The 27,647-nt window shown below is 45.0% G+C and overlaps 1 protein-coding gene across 1 annotated transcript; it reads right to left on the bottom strand.

Annotated features, from left to right (window-relative positions):
- Positions 1-586: 586 nt before the first annotated feature.
- Positions 587-27,647, bottom strand: XPNPEP1 (X-prolyl aminopeptidase (aminopeptidase P) 1, soluble). The gene is made up of 19 exons (XM_010019492.1): positions 27,521-27,647; positions 21,840-21,903; positions 20,075-20,179; positions 19,690-19,782; positions 18,634-18,777; positions 18,202-18,297; positions 15,913-15,994; positions 14,744-14,954; positions 11,679-11,768; positions 10,317-10,367; positions 9,153-9,211; positions 8,409-8,486; positions 7,812-7,883; positions 6,081-6,141; positions 5,180-5,249; positions 3,836-4,009; positions 2,858-2,934; positions 2,034-2,132; positions 587-996 (listed from the first exon to the last, which is right to left on the bottom strand). The coding sequence occupies exons 1-19, from the start codon at positions 27,635-27,637 to the stop codon at positions 868-870; spliced, it is 1,872 nt and encodes a 623-aa protein (XP_010017794.1). The 5' UTR covers positions 27,638-27,647; the 3' UTR covers positions 587-867.

Genomic DNA, 27,647 nt, shown 5'->3' on the forward strand with positions numbered 1-27,647 from the left:
TGCCCAAGGCCAGGAACCAACCCAGAGTTGCAGAGTCCTTCTTTTGTCCATTGTATGCACTCAGAGTTGTTTTAACTTAATAATTGCTTTGTGTCCAGGAAGAGCTGCAATTCCATGATACTGCCCACACATCCTGCACTGCCAAGGGTTATACAAGTATAACAATAGACAGAAGTACAGGCCTGGGTGCCCTGCACACATAAACCTCTGCTGAGTGTCACCACGTCCCTTCACGATCTGTCACAAAGCACGGGCACAACTGACTGCTCTGGTCAGGCCTCTCCATAACATCTGCCCAGTGCCTGGCACCGGGCAGCCCTGCACATGTTTCATCACTGTTTGAGCTGGGTGCACACATAAAGGTGGAATTATCTGGTTCTTGCCCCTCTTCAAGCTGTCAAACCCAACACGTCACTGATGGCAAGAGAAGGCAGACGGAGCAAAGAGTGGGTTGGAATCTTTTATTCAGTAATCAGTCCTGCTGCGTGGTAGCATCTTAGCAACTGGAACCCAAGTATGCAAAAATACTGAGTTTTCAACAGTGAAAAACCAGGCAGTATAAAATATTCCAGTATTGCCTCTTAGAACCATTATTTCAGTAAGAGCCTAGTTTCAAAGGCAACATGCTTATTTAGTTTGTTTGCTTTCCATTCTCAAACCCTCCCCCCAAAACTGTTCAGACTGTAACATCCTGACCCCCACACCACCCGCACACATCACGGGGAGCCAAACACTACACGAATCCCCTCCTGATTCCCAAAGGTTTACTGAAGAACGTTCTCCCAGTGGTGTCAAGGGTCAAGAGGACTCAGATCATTGTGACACCGAGTGGTCCTGATGTTCTACACACCGCAGACAACCGTGGTGCTACTGAGCTCTGAGGAGAGGCTCCGTCTCCCGGATGAGCCACTGGAGAGCTTCGTGCCGGCCTTGCCTCTCCAGTTCTGCTCCAATTACTTCTCTGCACTTCTGATGGTAGTCATCCACCCAGTTACGCTAGAGAAAGGGAGGGGTATGACATTCAGCATAACCACGGAAGAGTTGGTGCCCTTACAAGTTGTGTACAAAGACATTTGTATGCCCTTACGCTCTTTGGGACTGAGCTGTTAGGCTGGGATGGGTTCCTGTCCCAAAGAGACAGACCTCTAATTATAGAAGTGACTTGTAAATTTGATGTGGGTAGGAACTGAAGCGATTGATCCCAGGTCTTCAGAAGAGCCAAGGTTCAGTTCAGCTGAGAAGTATTTAAAGCATCTGCAAATCACTGCCTCCAGCAAGCCAGAATAGCTACCTTGGCACAGTCTAGTAAATAGCTTTGCAAACTTCTAACTGAACAGTGAAGCTCTGAGACAAAAGCTGCCCTATTGATGGGAACACGTAACCAAGCAGATCTTGGTACTCTCCTCAGTCCTCTTCAGAAAAAGGAAATGTAAACAGGATTATCATTCAGAAAAGGAGGATGGCTTGAGGCAAAATAAAGAGTATGGTAGAAAAACAAGGTGAAATACTAATGAAGGTAGTGGAAGACCTAAATGGTAAGTTTAGAGTATGAAGCTGTTCAGGAAATAAATGCTGATGAGCACATATTATTGATGTCTGCTCAGAGGCCATACCGACTTCAGAATGTGGTGTGGCTGAATGGGACTGATCATGAGCAGATGCAGATAGCAACATGAGACATAGCATAAGTCTCTGGAGAGACAGCAGGATAGTCTCACAGAAGTAAATTAAGGCAGGAGGAGGGAAAGAGGAGAGATGATAACAAATAAATCAAGGGAACTACCAAAAAACTCATTGGAAGGGCTCTCACTGCCTATGACAACATAGAATAATTTAGATGGGAAGGAACTCTGGAGAGTTTGTCTAGTCCACCCTCCCACCCAGAGCTGGATCAAGTTTAAAATCAAGTCTCATTGCTCAGCATTGCTCTCTGGATCTATGAAATTGAAGAGAGGCCAGTGGTTCTTGTAAGCAGAAGAGAAGAAGGTGGTGCTAATGTAAAGAAGGCAATACAAACCTGCTGTTTCACTTACCTCTTTTTGTGTCAGCAAATTAACATCAATCATTTTCGTCTGGATCGGAACCAGGGTTAAGGGTTCAAAAGTCAGGCTCCCTCTGTTTTTGAAATTGTACTGCAGCAGAAAGACAAATGGGGTTGTAAATCTTTAGGAACAGCTCTAGCCAGATCACGTGTACTCCGTGGATCATGTCATCACTACAGAACCACCCATGTAACATTCAGATGAGAGGGTAGCAACTTACAGTAACACTCTTCTTATAGCTCAAGCAAAGAATCTCAATACAAGCCTTAGTTATGTCCTTTCCATGGTCACTTCTTAAAGGTTGTATCCCATGTTACAATTGTACAGGAGTCAGCTTAATGACTGTATGGTCATTTTCAGTTTGACATTTCTAAAAGCATAACCCAGACTGGCAGTTATAACGTCAAAATCTGACTGTAGCTGTTTCTATGGCCACTGAGGACTCTATCAGAGAAGAAAATCCTGACTTTAGAAGATCAACTAACTCTACAGCAATGGGTCTTCAAGGGTCTGAATAAAGATGCTTTGACATCTGGACAGAAAACATTTAAAAACAACAATCACATAACTGTTTTATATACACATACGTGTTTGAAATACATGTTTCAAGCTATGGAAACTCTGCAGAAGCACGACTGTCTGCTGTGTCCTCATTAGCAAGGGAGACTTAGAATCAGTCTTCACCATAGTGACATTCTGGAAACCTTGAGTAGGATTCAACTGTCTGCAGCATGGTCCCACCTCAAGTTCCAGTACTTTAAAGGTTTACAACCAGTGAGTCATGGAGAGAGGCACAACTTTCGCACGTCATTCACCTTGGTTTCCGCAGGGATCACAAGGACGACATTTTCTATTCGGATCCCAAAGGACCCATCTTCATAATACCCAGGCTCTGCAGAAACAGACAGTAATTAACTAAGCCACATAGCTGCACTGTGCAAATACTTATTCCCTATGGCCAAACTTCCACTCCATGGCTTTAGTCCACTGAAGTCACTAAGTAATCTTGACATCAAGCATCCACAGAGGCAAACAAATTTCTGACTCTACTTAGTCTGCACATAAGCCCTGAGCAAGGTTAAAGCAAAAGTTCTCAAAGAGACGAGAAACAAGACAGACAGCCCTCGAGCTCAGAAAGTCTCTTTGCAAGTCAAGAGAGAGCACAAAGTACATGTGTTCCAGATACCAGATACTAATGGTGCCCTTACAAGTTGTGTTCGGCCAAAGACAATACTAATGTCTTTACAAAAGGAAGCTGGGTAACATCATCCCCAAAACACTGATTTTGGAGAGCGCTCCCAACTCCCTGACAGGACTTTGCAGCCCTGAAGGAATCTAACATCTCTCAGCAAACCCAAGCATTTACTATTGGAAGAATAAGGCACGCAAAGATTTAACAGCTGCCTCAAATAGCTCATAGTAAAGACAGGATTAGCTCCTGAAAGCTGGTGTCCGGCTTGTACTGCAGCCAGCTCTTCCACTGCAGAATGGAATGCAGCATGCCAGAGCCTGGCTGGTCAGCAGCACAGCTCTGTTGAGGCTTTCACTGTAGAGAGCAGGCAGCAGGCTTGCAGCACCCAGCTGCAAAGATGCTTTATGGAAGGTGAAAGAGCTAAAATGAGGCTCTTCACCTAGAAAGCTTAAATGACAATTAAAATAATGCACTGAGGAGGCAGGACTAGAGCTTGTGATCCCACCTTTCCTTTACACCACTGTCAGATTTATTCCCTCTGCATCTTAAAAGAGCTTTGTCCCTCCCCCAGTAACCAGAGAGAATCATCAATGCTAAATACCATCAGAGACGATCATGCCAGCCTCCAAGGGCTCGTCTGCAAAGGTTTTGTAGCTAATGCCGCAAGGACCCTCATGTACATTTAGGAAAGAGCCAACTCCATGTCCTGTCCCGTGCAGGTAATCCAAACCACAGTCCCACAAGGCAGAGCGGGCAAAGGAATCTAGAAGGTGACCTGCAGGCCAAGTGGAAGAGACAGACATGGAGAGAGAATGTGATCAAGTCAGGCTCCCACAGAGACACTGATAATCACACTGAAGGTTCAAACCTGAAAAACATGCAAAAAAAACCAACCAACCAACCAACAACCCCCACCATTAACCAAAGAAAGCAAGCCATTGGATTGTTGGAAGTTACAGGGCAGATTGGGCAAGTCTCGTGCTCAAGCCCTTTCTAAACTAAAGAGCCCCTCTCTCTCTCATTGCACAGCTCTTCAGAAGATGGTCTGTAAGAGAAACATAGCACTGCTGCTTGCTCCACTGGGGTTTTCAGGAAAGAATCTAGTGGTTAAATGTCCCACTGAGAATTCAGTACCTTTCTTAAAGGTAGCTACACTAAATGAACTCAAAATAGAAGACTTTTGCCAACTGTATTTGGTGAACTAATCAGCCAGACCTCTAGCCTGGATGGGCAGTCATTTCACATTGTTTCAATCAGAATGCAGAGAATTTCTGTTGCCTGCCTGTGAACACCAAGCCCAGACACCCTTCAGTTTCAGTTGGGGTTTCTTGTACCACTATGCAGCTGCTTTTTCCTCACCTACCCAAGAATACAAACCAGAGAAAATTCTAAAAAGAAAAGTCTTTGTGCAAGGTGTTTGATCAGGGAGAAAATAGCTCTGCAACAAATTCACCAGGGGTGAATGTATGTCACAGCTTCTCCTGCACAAAATCCAAACAGCTTCTTCCTGTTTCATTTTTCTATGCTGCTCACTGACAAAAGAGATTCCACATTAACTGGTACAGAATTAGCCTGTCCTTTTGAAGCTGGGAAGTGACCTCTCATTCCAACAGGGGCATGAGTAAAGCATAAAGACAACCTCCAAGGACAGAAAGGCCACAGATGTGTTATCATGCCACTGAGTGATGAAAGTCACTATCATTCTAAACCCAGGCATTTCAAACACCCTTCAGACTTTCTCCCTCAGAATTTTCAGCACCAGTTGATGCTCAGAGAGATGGCATCAGTAATCCAGAATCCAAAATATTGTGATGGAAACACACACAGAGAGCTACATCAACATCTGTCTAACACATCTGGACCTGTCAACTGTAATGATGCTCTCAGACCACCAGTTCTCCAAAGGTCACTGCTGTGGTCAAAACACTCCAACTCACCAACCCACCTTTGGTTCCATTTGGGAAGATGGCTGCACTCACAGCTATATGTCCCTTCAGGACATAAGTGAAGCATTCCTGTCAAAGAAAAGTGTGCTGTAAGTAAAGAGGGAGAGGTAAAACTTTGTCTTCCCCAGGAATGGAAAGAAAGACTGCATCTTGTGCAAATTGCAGAGGATCTGGGAAGGCTTGCCCATGCTTCCCAGTGGCTGGCAATGCCAAAGCAAACTATGAGCAGAACAAGTTTAAACTACTCTGAAGATATTTCTCTGTTAATTAAGGAGAGTGTCACTAACTCAGACTGCAGGTTTAGCAGCAGGATTCACCTGACCTACATGACTGATTTACTCTGTGCCTGTAGGTTTACTTCCTGAGCATACCCTACAGCACATTTTCATCACCTGGTAAACTATAATGATGAAATTAGTTTTAATTAATGAAGCAATTTAAAATAAACAAAATTACATTACTGAATTTCCAACACAGACCTCCTCACATAAGTCTGAGACTGGTTTTTTATATGGTACACTAGACACAAACCACTACTGCAGACTTGCATTAGACACTGAGCTTTGCACTGAACTAAACCCCCATGTTGGACAAGCCAGTAATGTCTATCCTCAGCCTGCTGATTTTATTATTTAGAGAAGACATGTCACTTTGCAGATGAGAGGTGTGCATTTTAAGATAGAAAGGTGTCATTCTCTAAATCGCTTAGTTTATGTTTTGGAAGTATGAAGTCTGACAGTTTCTTTTTCAGTCTTTATCAAGATGCTGTCACACATTATTAAATAAATGATACTTTATAAGAGTGCTTTGACTATATAGCAATAAGGCACATTACTCATTTGTTTAAGTATCTCTAATAACAAGCATCAGATCACAAACCACACTGAGATGCCAAATTACCTTTTCATAGGCTGATGGTGTGCCAAAATGCATTGTCCTGGTCACATCTGTTGTACCATCTCTTCAGAGACAAAAAAGATTCAGGAAGCAAAGCGATGGGGGAGAAAGATCAAAGTGAGAATGCACAGAAAACCCTGTCACACTGCAGCAAAGCAACCAAGCTCATAATTGGGTAAAGTCATCTGCTCATGATGTAACAGCTCTTAATCTTCAAAATTCCTGAACACACACGTCCCAGATGTAGCAATAAGGATTTACAATTCAAAATGTTATCTTTCATCCATAAGCATCCCAAAGCTCTTCGCAAATTAGAATCTAAACTGCTCATAAAAATTATGCTAATTTGAGGTTTAGCAACTGGTACCTGTCCATAGAGAACAGAACAGAGAAGGCCAAATTTTTAAGGAAGATGATTCATTTGCACCTTAAAAAGGTATACTTATGCATAAATGACAGCTACCAGCTCAGCGAAGTGAAAGGGGGTACAGCGTCCCTTTCATCCTCAGGATGTCTTGTACTAACACTTCTACAAGTTATCCAGCATTTGGATAGGGGTTAGTCTGAGATGTCTAAAACTGGCTCAAAGTTCCTTCTAACAAATATCATTTTGAGCCTGCTGTCAAAAACACAGAGGCTCTTAAATAATGAGTTCCCTTGGAAACACTTCTGTGCCTACGCTTTTCCCCAGCACACACAGGCCGTGGTCACAAAGAGCTCAAGGTTTAACTTCTTCGCAGGGCCAAGCAGAGCATCCCTGTCACAATGCCATTGATGTCCAGCTTATATTGTATTCAAAGGGCTGCTTTTCATAGTGGCACTAAGGAAATCATTTATTAGGCCATCAGAGGAAGAAAAAAAAGATCTCCTTGTAAAAATCTTATCAAAGGATGTCTGTATGGTTCTTCTGCATAAGTTCTTCCTGACTGACATAACAAAAAGGCAATAGCTCTAAAGACAAAGCTCATCTCAAAGAAGCAGCCAGGCCTGTCCTGCAACTTACTGAACAAGCCACTTCTCATCTATTTACACTGGTTAAAAACATCACTTCTTTCATTTTCCATGGAGTCAGAGTTCCACAGTAAACAGCTGCAGAGACTGAGGCCACTGAATGGCACTGTCAAAACAGTACTGAGTCAACAGACGTATGATGCCCTCCCAAAAACACACCTGAGACCCAAGTAGCCACTGCAATGAGAAACCCTGTCTCTGAATCTCAATCTGGAAAGGCACAGAACACCACAGGGCAGTGCTGTCCTGCCTTGCTTTGACCTCAACATCAGTCAAATCTGCCCACAGGGCAGACCTGGCAGATGAGGTGCCTCACTCGGCTGTGCAGGCTGCTGTGTAGGCAGCCCAAGCCTAAACCAGGGCAGTCAGGCCTGCAGGGCTGCAATAGAAACGAACATGCACTACCAGCTAGAGCAAAGCTACCATTACCCTGGTAATGGGACTTAGGTAAGAACTGTACTTTTAGACCTCATCCCCTACCCCAGACAAGGCTTGTCAGCAGCCCCAGTCTGCTCTCTTGAGCCCAGCTCAGAGCCTTCTGTCACAAATCACCCACCCACTGACCGATGCACTTGGCATACAAAGGTGATACAATGAGCAGGCTCTCTGTGGAATGGCACTGTGCTCAAAACTACATGTTACCATGCCTGCCACAGCAACAGGGAGCTGATCCTGCAGGTGGGCACTGGGAGCAGAAAGTATAGCACCATTCATCCCACTCACTTGTACTGTGCTCCTGAGTCAAGGAGGTAGATCTCGTTCACAGACAGCGTTCTGTTGGTCTCAGGAACTGGCCTGTTCAGTTAAACACAAAGCTTTTTGTTCCACAGTTTTAAGGTCTCCAGCCCACGTCTGCAGTCCAGAAACCACATTAAGTGCAAGCTTGGATGTGGCAGCTCTGATTTCTTGTGGCAGTGATGGAAAATACACATGCTGAGCCAGGGATCATACTGAGGAGTGTATTTGTCTACAGTAAAATAGCACTACAGTACAGTATAGCTTTGTTGCTTCCAGCAAAACCCTCAACATCTGTTCCTGGACATATTTCAGAACAGTTTGCAGTTCATACTCCTCCTTCCCAGACTTCTACCTCCAAAACAGCCCTTTTCTATGGCCCCTGAGCAGATCAGCATGATAATACATGCATGCTGCCACCAGGGAGAGATTTTAATTTAGTAAGTGTGGAAGCTCTGGTGGAATAAAGCAACATGGCAATCAACATCTCCCTAGAGTAATCTGTTGTGACACCACAAAGAAGCCTAATAGCTCCTTCCGACTATGTTTGCTGAAGGATGAAAGGAGAAGCTGTGTTTCTCTTACTTGTAGTGAATGATGGCTCCATTCGGTCCTGTGCTTGATATGGTAGCAAAACTCAATTCAACAAAGTCCTTCTGTTGGCTGAAAGAAAAGATTGTGGTCACTACAGCACAAGTGAGAGGAACACACAGGCACGTGAGGTACCTGGAGTGACCTCATCCTCAATTTCGCACCACCTCAGCCTTCCCCTTAGCTTTGAAAGTGATCTGGGCAAGCATACTTGGATAGGAGAGTTCTACAGATTGAAGCCCCATCCTCCCAACCATGTGGAAACCTGCTTTCCTTACCAGCAGAAAATTCACCACCCAAACCACCTAGGGAAGACATGTCCTGAACAATTTCTTCTTTGTTACTTATTTACTCAAAGGCATTTTTAGAGGTCCTGCTGATGTATACATGGGAGTAGCTCTCAAAACAAATGGTGCTCACTCTCCATCAGAAGAGAAGAAAATCTAACTCTTATATCAACTCCTCTGTGGTAAGAAGGCAACTGTCTCGTATTTAAGTATCCTAACCTGTGGCATTCCTCATTGCTATCTCAAAAGAAAAGCAGGTAGGATCCAGTGGGCTGGGACTTGTATCTCCCCAGAGACCCAATTCTTCCCCAATTCTTTCAAGTGTTCAAAGAAATCCTGTAGTAATGGTTTGTCCTCAGGTAAAATATACCTGCGAGTGAACTGGATTTCTAAAGAATGTACTAAAAACAAAGGATAAAAATGCCATCCTCAAAGGGGATTTACTTTTTACCTGCGAAACTCCTCTGCTTTGTCTGCAGCAATTATTTCTGTTACTGTTCCCTTTGGAACCTGTTGGACAAAGATGTAGGTTGAATTAGGACACCAAGAAAATGCTAAATGCTGAACCACTGACCCTTGTCTGTGCGTTATGAAACCCAGCCTTGAAGTGACCTCTTTCCAGGTTTTTTGTCCTCATTCCTCAGTACTGACAAACACCAACCTAGCAATATTGTGCAGGGCATGTAAGAAGAGGAAGCAGAGACAGACAAAGCAGGACCGCTGAACCCTGACTAGGAAGCAGTTAGTGCAGTATTAACTTCAGAGGTACGTGCAGAGGCAGCATCTCACAAGGCAACATCTCTGCACAGACAGGTTACACTAAGCTTAAACAGTTCTCTCCAACAAACTATGGTGTTAGCAGAATTTCTATGCTTTTAAATAAGTAATGGAAGCAGCTGCAGGAAAAACAAAGGACATTAAATTTTAAATTTTACTTCAGGTATTTGATAAATTAAAACCTGTGACAGCTTCCCCAGGACTGGACAACAAGCAAATGGAAGCAAGAGCTATGTTGCATAACCCCCGAGGCAGACTTCTTGAGGTACTCAGACATGTAAAAAGGTACCTTTGGGAAGCCATCAAGCCATCTCCATAGGTAAAGCCAATGCACTCAGGCACAGGAGCACAGCTTAGTAAGTTGCTGTGTAACACTGGGCACTCTGCACCTTCACTGTTACTTCTAACCCAGAGAAATCATGAGTAATTTGTCTTTATCCAATTTTCACTGCACATGGGCATGACTGTATCTCTCCATTCATAAATGCCAAATCTGTCCATGCTGCCAGAGAATACTGATTACCATGAGAATAGTTCTGAAGTACTGCACCAAACTGTGTATTTCTTCATGATTTACACTACCAAGCCAGCACAAGACAGTATTAACACTATATTAAGCCTATTCAGGTCATTTCTCACCTGCTCTGGCTTTGGTCTGTGTAAAATGAATGGGGGCCTTGGGTGAAAGCATGACTGAAATCCCACCAACAAAAAACAGATAAAACCCCAACTGTTTTCCCACTTTTAGCAAAGGCACTACAAAGAATACAAAATTTTATGCTCATGAAGGATTTTACATAGTAATAGAATCTCCAAGTTAAAAATATTAATACTCTACCTCTTTCTCCAGCCAGTTAAAGAGCTCACACAGGGCAACAGCATCTTTAACCTGCGTTAAAACAGGCAGAAGAAAAGGGAATTGAGAAGAAAAAAGATTTATCAAGCCTCAGTATAAACAGATTTTAAGGCAAAATAATTTAACCGGCAAGCTTCAGAGACACTAAGAGATGATCTAAGAGGTCGTTCTGGGTTCTGCATTCTGTAATTAATACAAGCACTGGAAATGTATCCAGATAATTAAACAAACATTAATAAAGGTTTACTGCTGGAAAGTATCACAACGTGAAGAATTACCAAGTACACAGCAAACCCTGCACATGTCTTTCAAGTCTCTTGTGCTTCAACACACAACCTCTTGCATTTCAGCTTGTGGCAGGTAGCCACACGACACATCTGGTGATGCGACAGGGGAACATACCCTTCAGGCACATGGCAGCACAGTCTGTCACACAGCTTCTGGCTTCTCTCTTGCCTGATAACCCCCGTTTTTCTTCCTTTTTTCTACATGCTTACAGCATGCAGAGGCAAGGAGACAAGTATACAAAGAGCAAGGCACAGTTTTGTCCTCAGGTAGCCGGTGACAAAGTGTCTCTGCTCAGAACAAGTATTTTTACTTCCCATTACCTAACAGGCAAAGAAAAGCATTGAAATAGAAAGCAGCAGTTCCCAAGAAGCTAGCAGAAAATATGGAACAAGTCCAGAATTGCCAGCCCTGCTTTAACTGGCACATTTCTCCTCTTGTGAAAATTGCTGCTTGAAACTTAACAGGAAATAAACAAGAGAAAATTTCAGCCCTATCATGAACCTGTTTCACAGGCAGCTTTTTTTGCTTGAAACTATGAAGCTTCCTGGGAAATCAATCTCGTTTCCATTGTGTCATGATGATGACACAAAATCAAGAGTGCTTTGAGGACACTTAACTGCTTCTGAACATCTTGAACTGTGTTTTGCACCATGTGTCGAAGAATTTCTCTATGTTCTTTAGGCTGTGTTTATCAAAGTGATAACAATTTGAAGACTCCACTGAGAAAGACAACAGAACTAGTAAAGGGGAAAGAACATTCCCTTTGAGGGCTCATACTCTAAACAACACTTCTCAAGTCTGCAGGGTCTTCCAACAGAGCAAGGTTGGTTCCTCACACTATCACAAATGTTGTTCTTCACTCCAAGGGAATGCTAAACAAGCAAAAAACACTGCTTCGGCAGCAGTAGATATCTGACAGAAAACCACTTTTACTCTGCTATCCAAATTCTTATTTGCTTTTTAATCTGCAACACTAAAACTGAAAGAAAATTTCTCTCCCTAAACGTAAAACAAACCTCTTGCCATGTGCAAGGAGACTCTCAAGGCTTCACTTACATGTGCTCTTCTCATGCCTTCTGTTTCCGATGCGTTCTTCACAGCTTTTGCAATGCAGATGGGGGTATATGGGGTGAGGTATCGGTAATCCTGCAGTAGAAGGACAGGGATTACTTGTGGATTAGCCAGACTATATAATCCTACAGGTTTAATAACTCAGCCAGGCCACAATCTGTACTTCAGCAGTCTCTCTCAACCTTTGGCGCTGGGAAATACTGATTGCCAATAGTCAGCTAAGGGCACTGGTGAATAAAGAGGAGAAAGAGTCTCTGACTGAAGGAAGAACAGCCACAAGGAAATGAAAGGAGCTTGTCATGAAGCAGGGTGAAGATTTGGATATGCTAATTAGAATATATATCAATGCCTGAGCCATGGGTTTCCTACTGCTGATGTACATTGAAGTCCCAGAGACAGCCAAAGAGAAATATCAATCCCAGGGACTAAGGTGGAATTTAGGCTGTGCCAACAGACCAAAAGTCACCTTGACTTGTTACCTGACTGTCACCCTCAAGTAGCAGGAAGCAAAGGGTATCCAGCCCAGGTTACAAGCATTGGAGTTGAACCTGGTGGGCCCCTCAAGGGTCTGGCTCCTCCAGCACTGAGCATCACCACTTCTAATGATCAGCAGCTCTGACAAACACCTCAAGAAATAAAGAAAGGCCTTTGCAAAGCTGAGCGTTATATGCTGTCCACTTCTGAAAGGAGCTTACATCAGCAGTGTTGAGACAAAAGTTTCCTGTGCCTGGATGGGATGGCCCTGCATTAAGAACTAGTAACTGATCCCTTACCACTTCCCCAAACATCAGTTGTCCTTAGATTAAAGCACGTCTTCAGAAATTCACCAACTGAGGTGACTTGCGCAAGCCTTGCCACACTTGGCACCAGAAGGATCAAGAATGAAGTCTTTGCCCCAGAGCTCTCTGCTGTACTTATATATGAGGAGCTGGGATGAGCACCTACACAAGCACAGGCCTGGTAGACTCTCAGCAAAGACCAATTTCATACAAATCCTACAGGTCTAAAAATAGCAAGACAATTACACTACATTATGAAGGAATTAAAGTATTGAAGAAGCCACAAGTCAGCAAAGTCCTTTTATCAGACTCAGGACAAAACTTCTCAACAGTAAGATTCTTAGACTGGTTTGCCTTTTACAGGTACTGGTAGGTTCTACTAATCTTCTGTGAAAAGCATATTTACATGCAGCTGTAGGCAAACCTATGAAGGGTTTGCAGATCTGTGTTTAACAATGTACTGGATTTTTGCCAGTGTCAATATCTGGCTTTGATAGAGACAGACAGTAGATGGACTTCCAACAGTAGGGTTCTTCAAAGCACCTCAGACCAGTTGCTCAGCTGCTGTAAAGTGGTGTAAAGCTGAAGAAAAAAGCCCAGCATGAGGAACCAGGAAACCTTTGGTTCTTCCAATGACTCTATCCATGGTTTTTAATCAAGACATTACAATTCTTCCTTTCCTCCTTTCTACTGCACAGAGCTCCTTGAGGCAGGGACTCTCCCATTGCATAGAGAGGGCATGTAGCACCCTAACAACTCAGTATCAGCCAAAACTGCTAACAGGGTAAATAAGGTAACTATAAATCATTACATCCCCTAATCTAGGCCAGACCTGCTGTACTTCTCCATATGGATGCTCTGAGTAAACCATCAACAGCAACTTAGTCCATTGACTCCAACTACAGCAATTCTACTCTGAAGGCAAAGGAGCAACAACAATTTATCCTGAATGTTCCCCAGACCCTTTGCTTCCTGCTACCATGAAAAAAAAGGCCATTTGCACCTAGAAACGGATTAAGGTGTCAGAAGATTTAACCCTGAGCAGGGGCAAAAAAGGGTCTCTCTTGCTCACATACGTCTTGGTTTTTAGAACAAAGACCTACACAAAGCAAACTGCGTGTTTCCCTCAAGTCAGTGCAAAGGCACAGAGAGCCACATCCCATATTAAAGGGACACCTTGAAAGTAACAAAACTTTCCAGACCTGTTTGGTTTTACCATCTGTCCTCATGCACCAAATGCAATGAATCTATTAAGGTATATAAGTGAATGTCATTACTGGAGAAAAATAACACGTGATCGTTTGGCCATGAGAGCCAGAGAGTGTAAGCAGAGATGTGTGCTGGTATCAAACTGTGGCAGCCCAGGGATACACTAACAGACCCTGCTCTTGGGATTTCGTTTTCTGGAAGAGACAAAGCTGATACCACTCTTAAAATCCCTGTATACAGAAAAAGTCCTCAGGCCCCATGAGTTAGCTCTGTTGTCACAGGTATGGCTGTATCATACACACACCTGCAGCACACCTCTGCAGTACATGAAACAGGCAGGACATACCCTTCCCCAACTCTCTTCTTTCATTACTACTGAATATCAGGTGGACTGCAGGACTCCCAGACAACCAAGTTTAAGTACACGGGTAAGACACAGCAAGTGCAGCTGTACTGAAATGATTCTGATGCTACAAGTGTCCCTCAGCAGATGCGCTCACTGCATGGACAACCAGTGCCTCCAGGTTATCCGTGTCCTCACAAGGTTCCCTGCTGCAAAAACTCTATCACCCTGTACCTCCTGCCTTCAGTACAGGATGTCACATATTGCCTGATATCCTCAAGCCACAGAAATAAAGAAGGGGAACCATCCTGAGACACATCAAGCCAAATGCCTGCTCCCAAATGTCCCACTCAACTTTACTGCTTCGGTTTCTGCAAGTTTCCAGCTCTTACTGCTGGTCCACATAAGGCTGATGCTCCATGCATGGGCACCATGACCCGAGTTCACCCTGCTCCCTCTGTCCCTGCACTGGTCTTATCTTAAGCTGACAATTCTTTGGGTAAATCAGCTTAGTGAGTTGGAAGGGCAGCTCCAGCAAGAGCAACCCCAGGATTAACAACCCCTCAATACCTCAGCATGGCTGGATCCCTTCTGCACAAGCTCCAGTCTGGATCATGCTTTGCAGATGGGAAGCTGAATGCAGCTGCCCTCATTAACACCATTCCTGACCACGCTGAGCAGAAAAGAGGAAAACATTTTCCTTTTCAAGGGCCACTGACCTTGGGAATGGCCTCAGTCAGAGCATAGCTGGCTTTGTCGCTGAGCCACACTTTCTCCTTGGGTGAGAGGCCTGCACCAACAGCCTGCAGCTCTGACAGGATAGATCCATAGGGCATCACCTGGATTTTAAACTCAGGCTCCAGGGTGGAATCGAGCTGTAAGTGTTCTCTCACAGCTGGGTCCATTATCCGGTCACCATCAATGAAGAGCCTGAGAAACAAATCAGACAGAAAAGATAGTTGGGAGTACATCTGCCATAGTCGGAGTGACAAAGGGAATGAGAAACCACTCTGGTGACATTTCAGGGAGAAAGGAGTTCGTTAATTATGTGCTATACTTTGTCCTATATTGTTTTAACCACTGGCCTTCACACTGCTTAAATCCTGCTTTGAAGTTAAGATATACCACCCTGCTGAGAGGAAAGGTGCTGACAGCATTTCTGTTTGTATGACACATTCAAACTGGCTGTATCCCATCACTGCACTTCAAGCAGGAGAGAGTAACAGAGGCGAATAGTGGCCATTCTCTTATTTTTAAGGGCAACATCTGGAAAGAGAAAGCTAATGTTGTTCTAAATATCACGCTGTTCTCACTTTCACTAAATGGGAAAGTTCAGCTCAGCCTTCACATACAGCCTGTACTCACCCAGCCAGGTTTTACACCTCAGACATATCTAGCTAGCAGCTTGGAGATGCCTCCAAAAGACTTGTGCTTGCTGAGGTTCATTATACAGGGCAGTCACAGGAAAGAAGCCTTCTGTCATAAGCCAGTCCTGAAACTTTTCTACACAGTCCCTGAAGTTTTGAAGCGACTCATCAATAACAGTAAAGTTTTCCAACATCCAGCCCAGCACTGGCTCTTACCCACTTTTCAACCAGGGCTTTGAGGGCCCTCTGTGTTATCTCAGGGTGACAGACAGAGGGGTCAGTCATCATGCCCAAGGTCACCCAGCAAGCCAATTGATGTGCTGAGGAGTGCAGCAGAGCCCTTGGCTGCCTCTCTAGCTCTGATCAGGGGAGGAGAGTAATTAAAGTTGAAGACAAAAGTGCTCAGACAGGACACTAAAGTGCCCAAGCGTGGGCATTTTGAAAAGACAAATGCTTTGCTAGAACAGCTCTCCCATAGTAAAAAATGCATCTTGGGGGACAGAAGAGGGGAATACAAGCACCTGATTGTGTTCATTCCTATGACGGCGTATGCAAAAAACACAGGATTGTACTCAACATCAGAGCCTCGGAGGTTGAAAAGCCCTGGAAAATAAGAACGCCAAGAATCACAGTCCTGGTTCATCTGTTGCAACATTAGAGAAAGCCAAAAATAATCTCAGCAAAACACAGTCAAGCAATGAGTCGTCACGGGTGCAGGCCGTGGGTCCAGCTCCCACCCAGCTGTCCCTCGTCCTGCTGCTTTGCCAGCAATCCTAAGCTTTTGCCAGGAGATGGCACCACAACTGCAGTTTAAACACTCCCATCGGGCAAGGAAATTAAGAGGTTAACTTCTAAAGGAGGGCTGGCTTGGGAGAAAGGTACAGGCAAAAAAGACAAGGTGAAAAAAAAAAGTAGTTGTTTGCCCTTTCTGGTCTGTGCAATGCAATTAAAGTTCACTTCTCGACAGCCAGAAGACTTCAAAGGGACAAGGTATCAGCTCATCCCAATCCTTTTCTTGATCACTGAGGGATGGAGACACAATAGGCAAGACTAAAATACTCCCCAAAGGCCTCTCATTTGGGTGCCTCCAACATTTCAGATGCCAACTGCACAGTCTCACACAACTCCAGGCAAAGTCAAGAGGGGAAGTAGATGTTCAGCATCTCCAAACTCCTGATTTTAGGGTCAAATAAAAGCCCCATGGTATCCAATTAGCTGAAATGAGTTACTCAAGGCAATAAGGCCAGCCAGCAGGACAGCTGGGAAAAGAACCAACATGTCCTAAATCACAACCCAGCACTGTATTCACCGAACCATGCAAATTCTGCCTCTAAAGTAAAAATAGAGTTTGATTCTCCCCAGGGAAGGAGGAGGTCACTTGGAAGCAGAAAAGAGCCACAAAGAACTCTTTACTGCATGGGTACAAACTTCCTTGCTCAGCCAACTCCTAACGCAGTAAGGAGGCAATAGCCTCCTCTGTGGCTCTCTTTCTGTCCCCAGAAACTTGTCTGGAGTTTAACACAGTGAAATGAATTAGATTCAATTAAAGACAACTTCTCCCCCTTCCCCCTTTAGGACAGGAAATCAACCAGGCACCTGGCAATAAGCTTCTCTCATAACTTCTGGTCCATCTTAAAAACCTCTGATTCATAACCAAGCTTGGCTTTGCTGGAGACATTTAATCTGAAACCACCTCCGGGCACCAATTTATCATTAATTTAATTGGAGATGCTCCTGAAAAGGTGAGACAGACCATCTCTGCTCACGCAGGCCTCCCTGGGGAGGAGTCATATTCACCACGCTCAGGAGTACTTCTTTCATGAAACAAGCTCTTTGCTCAGTGTCCCAGATCCAGGAGAGCCCAGAGCCCACAGCAAGCTGGCTTCACCCAGCACCACAGACATTGAGCTGGCAGTGCTGCTGCTAGGAACACACGACCTTCATTTCTACCTTTTCAGATCAGACACGGGGCACAGGCATCAGCAGCACTCACAACCTACCAGTGCTATGTTCCCACCGCACCAGTCTGTGAACTGGTGATATCTGCACAAAGGATACACAGCACTAGTAACAACAGTCCTGGGGAAACCACTGCTGTTTCTGGCCATCCTCCCTTCCTACAAGCTGGGCTGGGAGCCAGGGTGTGCAGACCTAGTTGTCCTTGGGGCCCCAAACACAGAGGAGACTCTCCAGTAGGACCCTGTGACCCTCAGTTAAAGCGATCTGGAAATACAAGTTGAGCCCCGACTTACTTGTTTAACCAAAGCATTTGCCAAACACTGGAGAGGTAGAGACTGACTTCAAAAGTAGTGACAATTAGGAAGATTACTGTGAATGCTGTGTACTCCACCCTTGCTTTATGTATACAAAGCTGCATGTTGCATTGCTTTGTTTATAGCCCAGACTCCACAGCAGAAAAGAGTCTCCATCTTCCCTTAGGGTAAGGCAGCATCAGGATATTTTACAGCCAGAAGATCTCATAGGTCTTTTCTTCTCCCTTCAAACTGCCTCAGGCTTTATATACAAATCCTTTCCCTTTGCCTGGGCTGTTTTTCAAAGGTGGTGATTTGCAGTTTCCTGGGCCAAAAATGTACTCAGGAGCTGCCCTGGTGTAATAAGACACTGTGTAGAAATACTGTCTTGCTGTTTATGACCCATTATCACCACTGCACGTCATACAAGTTAACTGACCTCTAAGAAACACATTGGCTGTCATAAGTGCCTCTCACCCTGGCAGAGTTCTTCCTTTCCAAGGCAGGAAGGACATTTATTTTGTAGGAAGAACTGAGAAAGGAGATGCAAAGACTTACATGCTACTTCATCCAAGGCCGTTACCACAAACCACAGGACTTTTCTCTCAGCCATTTTTGAACGGAGGGCTGCAATTTTGTCTTTCCAGCTGACCCCTGCAAAACACAGTATGAGCAGCTACAGTCACCAGCTTTACTGGGCATGATGATGCAAACACAGACCGACACATTGAATTTTGGAGGTACCCAAAATCCATTGTGCTTGTGTTCCTCCCTCCTTTCTAATAACTGACATGAACCATCTCAAATGAGCTGCCCTCCAGACATACACGGATTTGTTTTGAAGTTCTCTAGCCTCTAACAAATGGCTATTTTAAGTTTTGAGGACAGAGGTCCTGCAGTAGAGTTCTTCTCCCTACATTATAAGAGGAAAACAAAGTGGGGATAGGGCAGTAGAAACAGTTCCTGTCTATTGGGAGTTAAGCTTCTCACCTGTGTAGCTCAGGTCAAGTGTGATGAGAGGCCTGCAGGGGCGCTGAGGACAGTCTGTCCAGATTGTATCTATCAGGTTTTCTTTGACAGGCACAAGATCATGGCCAGCACTTCTCAAGGCTTTGGACATCCTCTTCCACTGGTCTGCCAAAGGGAAAGGAGTCAAGAGTGACGGCTTTGAAGAACACACACTGGTTCAACTATGGCCCCATTCATAGAGGACAGACTCAAGAATCTGAGTTTCCTCCTTTCCTTCCAGCTCCTTTTTCCCATTCCATTAAAAACAAATCAAAAGCTATTGCAATTAGAGGTCCACAAACGCAGTCGCTATAGCCAGCAGCAGGTGCAGAACCTCACAGTCCTGGAGCCTCATGCTTGAGCTGAAGAACTGCTCCAGCTGGAAGACAGACGTTACACTCCCAGAGGGTGCTGCAAAGGTGTCCTCTACCCCAGTGCAGAACCATGCTAGATCTAAGCTAGACAAGAGACCAGATGAGCTTCCACAAAGCCACAAGACTGATCCTTAGTCCATATGAACCAAGCATATATCTCCCCTCACCTCCAGTGACCTTTGAATTGGGCTCTGAAGCATGAGTAGATGGATACTCATTCATTTGATAAAAATGCTACCTCTCCAGGAATGTGTTTCCTACAGGGAAAGCTGCAGCTATACCAAGACCACCAAGCAGAAGTACCAGCATGAGTTTTACCTGCATGTTCTGGCTCCTGTGCTGACCAAGGCATTCAGCAACTCTGTACTGAAATGCCCATGCCAAGCCACAGCACAGACAACAGGAGGTGAACCTGGCCTCTGCTTTCCAGGTATAGTCACTGCAAGCCCAGAGTAGCTCTCATCCCTTGTGTTTTTGATGCACTGCTGTGGAGCTCTCGTGATACATGCCTAAAACCAAAATCCAACCTGTTTTGCATAACAGTGTAACCCACGACCCAATCTGGGCTGAAACACGATTACCTACATACCATCATACAATAGCTTAGCTAGAGAAGCAAGATCTAGTTGCCCAACCCAGAGTTACAAAACAAAGTAAAACCAACCAGCTGGAATAATGAAAGGGTCCACTCCCACCTTCGAGCCTTCTGGGAGGACACTCACCAGCCAGTCCTCCTGAGTTGGTGTATCTTTCAGACCTCCAAGGATTTAAAGAAAAAAGAGAGGTTCAAAGCATCAGTCATACTGCAGCATTCCCACTCTACCCACAAAGTCCATGCTAATGCATCTAATACATCTACTAATGAATGTCTAGACCCATGGGCAAGAAGAGTCACAGGACACTGAAGCAGGATCAGTGTATCCAAGATGTTCCTAAGCCCTTGCATGATGGGAAATCCCTACAGCCCAAGCTGTAACATGTGCGAAGTAATCAAATGGTCTGTGATTGTTCTGTTTATCAGTGTAGCAGTATCCCAGCCTCCTGCATACCCATTTTCATGAGTGTCCAGTTGTTATCCATTTGATGTGCAGCTTGCAGGAAGTAGCGGCCATCTGTCCACATGGCTGCATGCTGGTCAGTTACTATGGCAGTACCTAGGCAGGAAGGCAGAAAGACGCAATGATTTAGAGGTGGGCAGCTACCACACAGGGACACAGAGAGCAAGGGGAGTGTTTGAAATGCACCCCAGTTCCCAAAAAGGCAGCTCTTCTCACTGTTCAAAAGTCAGTCCAGTTTCAGTGAAGATACTCGTTGTTTACTCTGCACTACAACTTTCCAAATCCTCTCAGGGACAGTATGCACAAAGATGCAGCTTAATGAATTGCCTCAGAGGAATTCAACTTAAGCAATCTCAGCCAGTCAGTGGAAGTGGGTAAATGGGATTTTCCAAACCTTCTGTAACAGAGACTGTGGTCTCCATTTGGTTGTTGTCACAGTAACACATACTGTACATCCCCGGATTCCATCCCATCTTCTTGTGAGGAGGAAGCCTGGGCTCTGGCCATCCACAAGAAACAGCTGTTATAGGCCAGCAGACATGGGTATCACTCCAGCTGTCAGCTGCACCCCTTTCCCAAATGTAACAGCTCTAACAGGGATGGCTGAACAGGAAATACAAACATAAACTTCTGCTGGTTTCAATGTCTGTCCCATTCCCCTGACTCCAGATGGAGGGATGCAAGCAGACAGCTGAGGGGCAGTGACATCTCAGCAAGGCACTCTAGCTGCCTTGCCCTTGGCAATTCAAAATCAAATGTCTTTCGAGTCTCTGCATCTTGGCCATACTCTCTGTCACCAGAAACTGAAGCCCAGATTAGTAGTGCAGAGTTTCCAAATAGGAATTCATTGTCTTCCACCAAACTCCCCCAAGACAAACTCCATTTTCAGCTGCTTCATTCTGCAAAGATGAAGCAAGAAATGCAAGGTGAGCCCCTGGTGAAACCTCACCGGCAAGCTGGGAACACAGACCTTCCAAGAACATAACAAGGGCCCAAAATAGAGAAGAAGGTTATGAAAAGGCCATGCAGAAGGCATGAAATTAATACAGGATTCATGTTATCCACTAATAGCAGCTCAGAGCCCTGGATTTATCACCTTCCACATGAGGCCCCAGCGTAGTTCATAGGAAGTGGTGAATGGACTCTCCAAATACATAGGTAGGTGTATCTATTAAACCAATTTGCAATTAGGGAGGAAAAGACCTCAAAAGCCTAAAGCAACTTTCCAACAATCACACAGCAGAGTAAGCTGCAGAGCTTAGGGCACAGCTAGGGTAAAAACTAGGTCTTTTGAAACAGACCTATCCTAGAGCCAAGAAAACATCCTGTCTCAGCAAGATAAGCAAACTTTTCCACAGCCTTCAGTTTCCAAATGCAGTTTCTGGCTGTGTTTAAACAGAGAGGCTAGCTGAAGTCCATCTGCTATTCACCCAGCCCAAACGGTCAGTGTAAAAACCTGCAGATCAAAAGGAATGACTGTAGGTTACAAGCACCACATGAAAGAGTTAACAGGATTTTACTTTCTGAGAGGTTCATTCAGGGGTCAGACGTTTTCTGAAAACTTGTTATTGAGCTGATATTACATAATTCCAGTGGGCAGCCAAGACATAACTCTGCAGATGCTGAAATGGGAAGAAAACAGTTCAAACAAGCTGGATAGGCTTCCTTTTCCATCCTGCCCCTGTGTTATGAACGGGAATAGCTCTTTACAGGGGAATTAAGTACTTCAGCAAGAACCCAAGTTCTGGAAAGGTACCTGCAGAGCCATCAAATCCAGAGATGAACGCCCGTCTGCAATCACAGGGTGCAATGTACTCACTCTAGAAAACAAAAGAGGCAGCAATTATTTATAGCAGCAGGAGGGGGGGAAATCAGCTGATGACAAAAACTTTGATAAGCCTTTTCTCCTAAAGGACACCACAGAGAGAACAAAATGAGTTAAAAAATCCTGGGCTCTACTCTACTGGAACATTTAATCATCTGTGATTACATTGTATTTATGTCCAACTGCTTTTGGGGTTTTTTTAAGCTGCAGCACTTTTCTCCCACAAACATCTGTAAACACTGAAGTGCTTCAGAGTTTGCAGATGTTTATTTCACACTCAGCCACCCCTTTGGGCAACAAACAAATGCTGCCTTTGAAGCTGCAATGTGAAAGGAAAAGAAACCAGAAGCACCCCTTGATCTTGGAGACCAGGGTAATCAGTGCATAAAATCCGTAAGATTTCCAGGGAAGTCCCTCACTGGCGTTTATAGGAACGCCTTGAAGACTTTTCTCCCACTACAATGACATTGAAAGAAAATTATCAAGGTAGTAAAACTGGAAAAACTTTAACTCTTAGGACCCGAGAGATGCTGAGCTTCTCACTTCTTCCTTACCTACTCAAGACCCAACTCCACCAGAAACCACCAGACCATGGTTTGGTGGGTGAGAGGGAATCAAAGATTACAAGTCCATCCTCATCCCAAACCCATCACAACCTGTGTTTGTGGACAGATCTTTTGACAGTGCCACAGACAAGCCTGAGAATGCACAGATATCCATCATCCCCAGGAGATTAAAATTAAAGGAACTGTACCTTGAAGTAGCCCACACACCATTTTTATAGGATACCATTCTGGCAAGTTGGAAGGTTAGAACTGCTGAGTAGGGCTGATAATTAACTGGTGCAACTCAGCACATCGGATTAATCCAGGCTGACAGCACTGATGTTTGAGCTGCAAAACCCCTGCATTTCTATCTTACAAATGGGCTGAAGCCAAAGCCTGTTCCTCTGCCCATAAAGCTTCCCTGCACTCAGCTGTGCTATGGCTAAAGAAACATTTTAGGGACAGAGCTGAGAAATTACAGCCCAGTTCTCAGGTGGTTTTAGTTCCTAATCTGACAGATACTGCATTTGCCTGCCTCTGGCCAGGGCTATTTTTAAAATCACCTGATTGTTAGAAAATATTCCCTTCAAACCTGTTACTCTTCATTGCTCTAAAGAAGGCAGGAGGGAGTCAGAAGCACAATCCAGAGCACTTAGGACCAACTCTTTATTTTTGCTCCCAATCACCCCACAGTCATACCCCTCCAGAACAGCTATGCCTCTCCCCTCCCAGGAGACACCATAAGCAGCAGCTACTAACTATTCACCACTAATGTTTTGAAACTGAGCCTTGGGACAACACCACCCATGGCCCAAAAGAGGATCTGGCCAAATAGCTTTTGCTCCTGGTTGCCAGGGAAGACTGCTGGCATGTATTCCCAAGAAATTCTCTATTTTAACCAACCACTAATGAAAGCTGGCAGAAATGGGGTGGATATTGAGACCATGGGCACCCTCTTCTCTGAACCGGTCTAGTTCCCTGTGCATCATCCTGTCCAGCCCCACAGACCCCACAGGGCTGTGACATACACTCAGCAGCTGTGGGGATGAGAGGGGTCAAGATAACCACTGCAGGAAGGGATGTCTGCCCTCTGCACACCTCTATGTGGATTCACCTCAGCCCACCACAGCACTACCATCACCACTAACTCCCTTTAATATAACATCAGCAGATCAAGAGGACAAAGTCAATCAGGAAAGGAATCAAGTGCTCGTTTCCCCAGCTGCCTGTCACACAGCAGCGGGACAGAACATGAAGGCAGAGCCATGTAGACCTGAGGAGAATTCCCCTTTTTAACATTTCTTAATGACTCTTCAGCCTTTGAACTGCTACAAGTCCCCCTCTCCTACAGATCTCAGCTCAAAGCTGGGACACAATCTCCCAAGGTCAGAAGCCTAAAAGGGATGCTCAAAATTTCCATTGTGCATCATACCATTATGTACATCTCAAATCAGAGCAGCAATTTCTCTTCCCTTTCTCTTGACCAAGGCAGCAGAGACTACAGGCTAGTTTGCTTGTGCAGACAAGGGATCTCACATTCATAGGAAACGTTAACACTGAGCTGGCTGCATTAACAGCACAGAGCAGTGAAATGGATTAAAACAATTAAAAAGAAAAATCTTAAAGAAAAAAAAAGCAGCCCATCAGTTTTAGATCCAGTAAAAGCTGACCTAAGCTAACAAAGACCTTGACTGTGTGGGAAATACCTCCTGCTGTCCCACTTACAGACAAATCCAGGGAATGTTTTGAGTTTACAATGAGGCAGATGGGCTTTAAAAAGGAGTATGAGGGATGTGGAGGGGAAGATGGTTCATTCATCTGTCAGTCTGAATTCTTGCACACCCACCTGTTCTGTTCCATGCAGCAACCCCCACTGTGCAAAGATGAGCCCATGTTTTGCATGAGCTAAAATTACAAGGGGGACACCTGCGTACGCCACACAAAATACAGGCCACAGCACAGTCAGAACAAGGTGTTTCCCTGGGGCTTTCTTGCAGATCTGATGACCTCCAACCTGGCCCTCCTCGGGCCTTTCATGTCTGATTTCCACCACACCTGTCAGTGTCTGATATGCAGACACTGGGGATGCATCACAGAAACCCTCAGCTAAGCTGGGAAGAAGCACAAAGAACATCAGTGGTGCTGATCACCAAAGCCTGCCTGGTTGAGCCATTAACATGTTAAAGCTTATTGTAGCCTAATGTCAACCAAGAACAGTAATGAAAAGTGCAGCTCACTGCCCTTACAGCTACAACACTGATGCCATTAAAGAACAAACACTGCTGTGTACTTGGAGGGACGTCAGTATTCACTGCCAAAAACCTAACTGCATTGGTAAGATCTAGAACAGGTCAGTGCAACCTGTGCACAAGCCATCTCTTGCTTTATAACTTTGCTGATTCCTTGGCTCTGAATACGTGCGTGTCGGAGGAGCCAGCCCTGAGCAGAAGACAGCATCTCTGCAACCCAAACATGGGGCCCTGAGCTGGGCAGGTGCTTCTTTGATGTGGAAAACCAGCCAGATCTGACCAAATTTGTTTTCACTAAGTCAAGGCCTAGGGGTGGAAGCCAGCCCCAGTTAAGCTGTGACTGGCTCCAAACCCAAACTGTAATCCAAACATCATTCCCTCCCATTAACAAGAAAGCTCCTCCAATCTCTGAAATATTCCCGTATGAGCAAATTCCAGATTCAATGTAAACTGAGTGACTCAACATAAACTGGATACTGCATTTACCACTGCAACATCCCAAAAGCTCAGGCAGGCATTTTTAACTAAACTACAAAGGATTTCGGTGCCTCATTCCCAAAAGCATGGCATTTCACCCCTTTGTGATCCTTTGAGACCTCCAGCCACAAGATCCACCCAGAACTCACAAAAGGAAGCAGGCTCTTTCTATGGACTTCAGCCCATTGCCCTCCTTTCCCATCAGCCTTCAGACCACCCAGGTCCCCAAGGAATCAGCCTGCTGCTTCTGACTTCTTATCACCAGCATCAAAAATCAAAGCAAGCCAACACTGAGGGCTGGCTGCAGGAGCCACAAATCCAAGGTACTAGCAGCCTTGATTAAACCAGAGGCAGCACCAGCTGTGCTTGAGAAGTTCTGCAAGTCCTTCAGCTCCTTACACAACTAAACATGGAAAGCAAAGGACACAGCTGGTGCCAAGCCTCCGGGCAGTACTATAGCCTAAGCCTTCTAGCCTTGGCAGGAAAACCAGTATTAAAAGTACCACAGAGCTCAGAGCAAAAACATTCCCAGTGTTACAAAGAGAAATTAGTCAGCAAGTTGCAGCATTGGGGTGTATCAGCATCAGTTCAATCCAGGGGTTCCTTTGCAACCTAGAAAGGAATACGGTTTCCCCTAATCTAAGCCCCATGTCAACATCAGAGGGAAAGTCCTCTTTGTTGACAAGGTCTCCAGTGCAGATCCCACGATAGCTTCAGGAACAGCTGAGTGAGGCAAGGACAGCAATAAGCAGCTTGGGCTGTGGGGAAGAAATGGCTCAAGCCACCAAAAGCTTGGCTATCATTAAACCACAGCCTTCTGAGTCATGAAGGAAGCTGCCCAAGAGCAAAAACTGACTGCAGGGCTGTAAAGTTCCTATTTGTGTACAGGAAACAAACCCTTACTTGGAAGGTGGAGAAGCTGCAAAATCACAGGTCATCACAATTTACCTGGAAGCAGTAAGTCTGTTCTGGGATCAACAGGTTCCCGCCAATGCCTAAAACTGCACTAATTCCCAAAGCTCACAGACAAACTCCTGCACTAGCTATTCAGGAGGCGCCAGAATCAGCAGCTTTTAGTAATCGTTTCCATTCAGATAGATTTGCTCTGCAGAGAAACCTGACCAACTCGCCTGGCAGGAAATAGCAACAAGGGGTTCTCTGCTTAACTGCACTCTGTCAAGGAAAAGAAAGCAACAGAAAACCCCAGAAGTCCTGAGGGTCACATTCTTCAACTCACATGACAGCATTTAATGTCTAGTGAAATGAACCAGAGTTATATATGGACAGAGGCAGCTTGAGGCAGGAATGCAGCAGACAATAGCAGCTGCAGAAAAAGCCTTCCCTCTACCTGCCTAAGTTTGGATCTCCCTAAGAGGAAACACGATGCTGCACACACGGTCCCAAGGCACAGGCAAGTCTGGACTCAGCTCACCCCAGTGCCAAGTCAAGGGCAAAGGTTCCGATTCAGTTGCATTTTGCTCTTGCACACCCTGGAGTAAAAGGGAGCTTTGGGTGTGAGCCAGGAAAGCTTCAGGTCTTTTGTTTCCTGAAAATGGCTGAGGGGGGAAAAACCCTTGGCACTTCTTGGGCCTCCTAACAGAGTGAGCAGAGCATGTGAGCAGGCAGGGGAGGTAAAAGGCAGTTCAGCCATTTAAAATTCATGTCATGGACTACAAAACTCTTCACCAGCAGAAGCAGCACACAACAGTTACTGCCAGGGGTTACCACCCGGAGACCACACTTCCCTCCTGGCTTTAGCGTGCAAAACAAGCTGATGTAGAGCAGCACTGAAAGGGAAATGTTGGCATGGCCTGCTCCTTCCCTGCCCCTCCAAAGGCCCCTCTACATGGGATCTGAAGGGCTTTGCAAATTAAGGCAGCAAATTCAACCAAGAACTGGATCTTGCAAAGGAAGAACTTTGCAACTAATCCTTTGCCACCTCACTTTGAGAATATGTGTTGATCAGGAAGTGTTAATGGAGAAATGAAAGGCTAGATAATGCCTTCTCCTTCCCCAGTAAATCCATTCTTCCCAGCCAGGATGGGGACAGCAAGTGCTCTGGCAAGCTCCTTTTTCTTGCAGCATGAGCTCCCTGGAGACAATCTGATGAGAAGCTGCTGGTGGAACATCCACACCGATTTGTTACAAGAACATAAAACCTCAGTCTCCTGAATAGACTCCAGAAACCTTTTCCAACGTGATGTTTCTCAGGTTACCCCGGCTTTTATGTTAGAACCATTAAAATGAGTGAACAAAGGATGACTTTGGGTTATCCCTGGCTTTTATTTTTTGCAGGGAAGGAAAGTGCAATCACCCCCTTCATCCATCCATCCATCCATACCTGGTGGGCATCTCCTGAGGGCACTATGTAGGCATGGACAGGCTCCTGGACATACTTGGGACTCTTCATCCCCTGCCGCAGTTGCTTCAGCAGCTCTGTTGTAATTTTTGGACTCATCTTCCTACCT

The sequence above is a fragment of the Nestor notabilis genome, unplaced genomic scaffold (genome assembly GCF_000696875.1).
Source record: "Nestor notabilis isolate BGI_N333 unplaced genomic scaffold, ASM69687v1 scaffold10908, whole genome shotgun sequence".
In the NCBI taxonomy this organism is placed as follows: Eukaryota; Metazoa; Chordata; class Aves; order Psittaciformes; family Psittacidae; genus Nestor; species Nestor notabilis.

Bases quoted from the DNA above. Each gene is read 5' to 3' on its own strand.
- XPNPEP1 (XM_010019492.1), bottom strand. From the start codon at position 27,637: ATGAGTCCAAAAATTACAACAGAGCTGCTGAAGCAACTGCGGCAGGGG. The intron at 5,250-6,080 runs GTAATTTGGCAT...TTTCTTTGACAG, and splicing joins CACCATCAGCCTATGAAAAG to GAATGCTTCACTTATGTCCT. The intron at 4,010-5,179 runs GTGGGTTGGTGA...CTTGGCCTGCAG, and splicing joins CTTCCCAAATGGAACCAAAG to GTCACCTTCTAGATTCCTTT.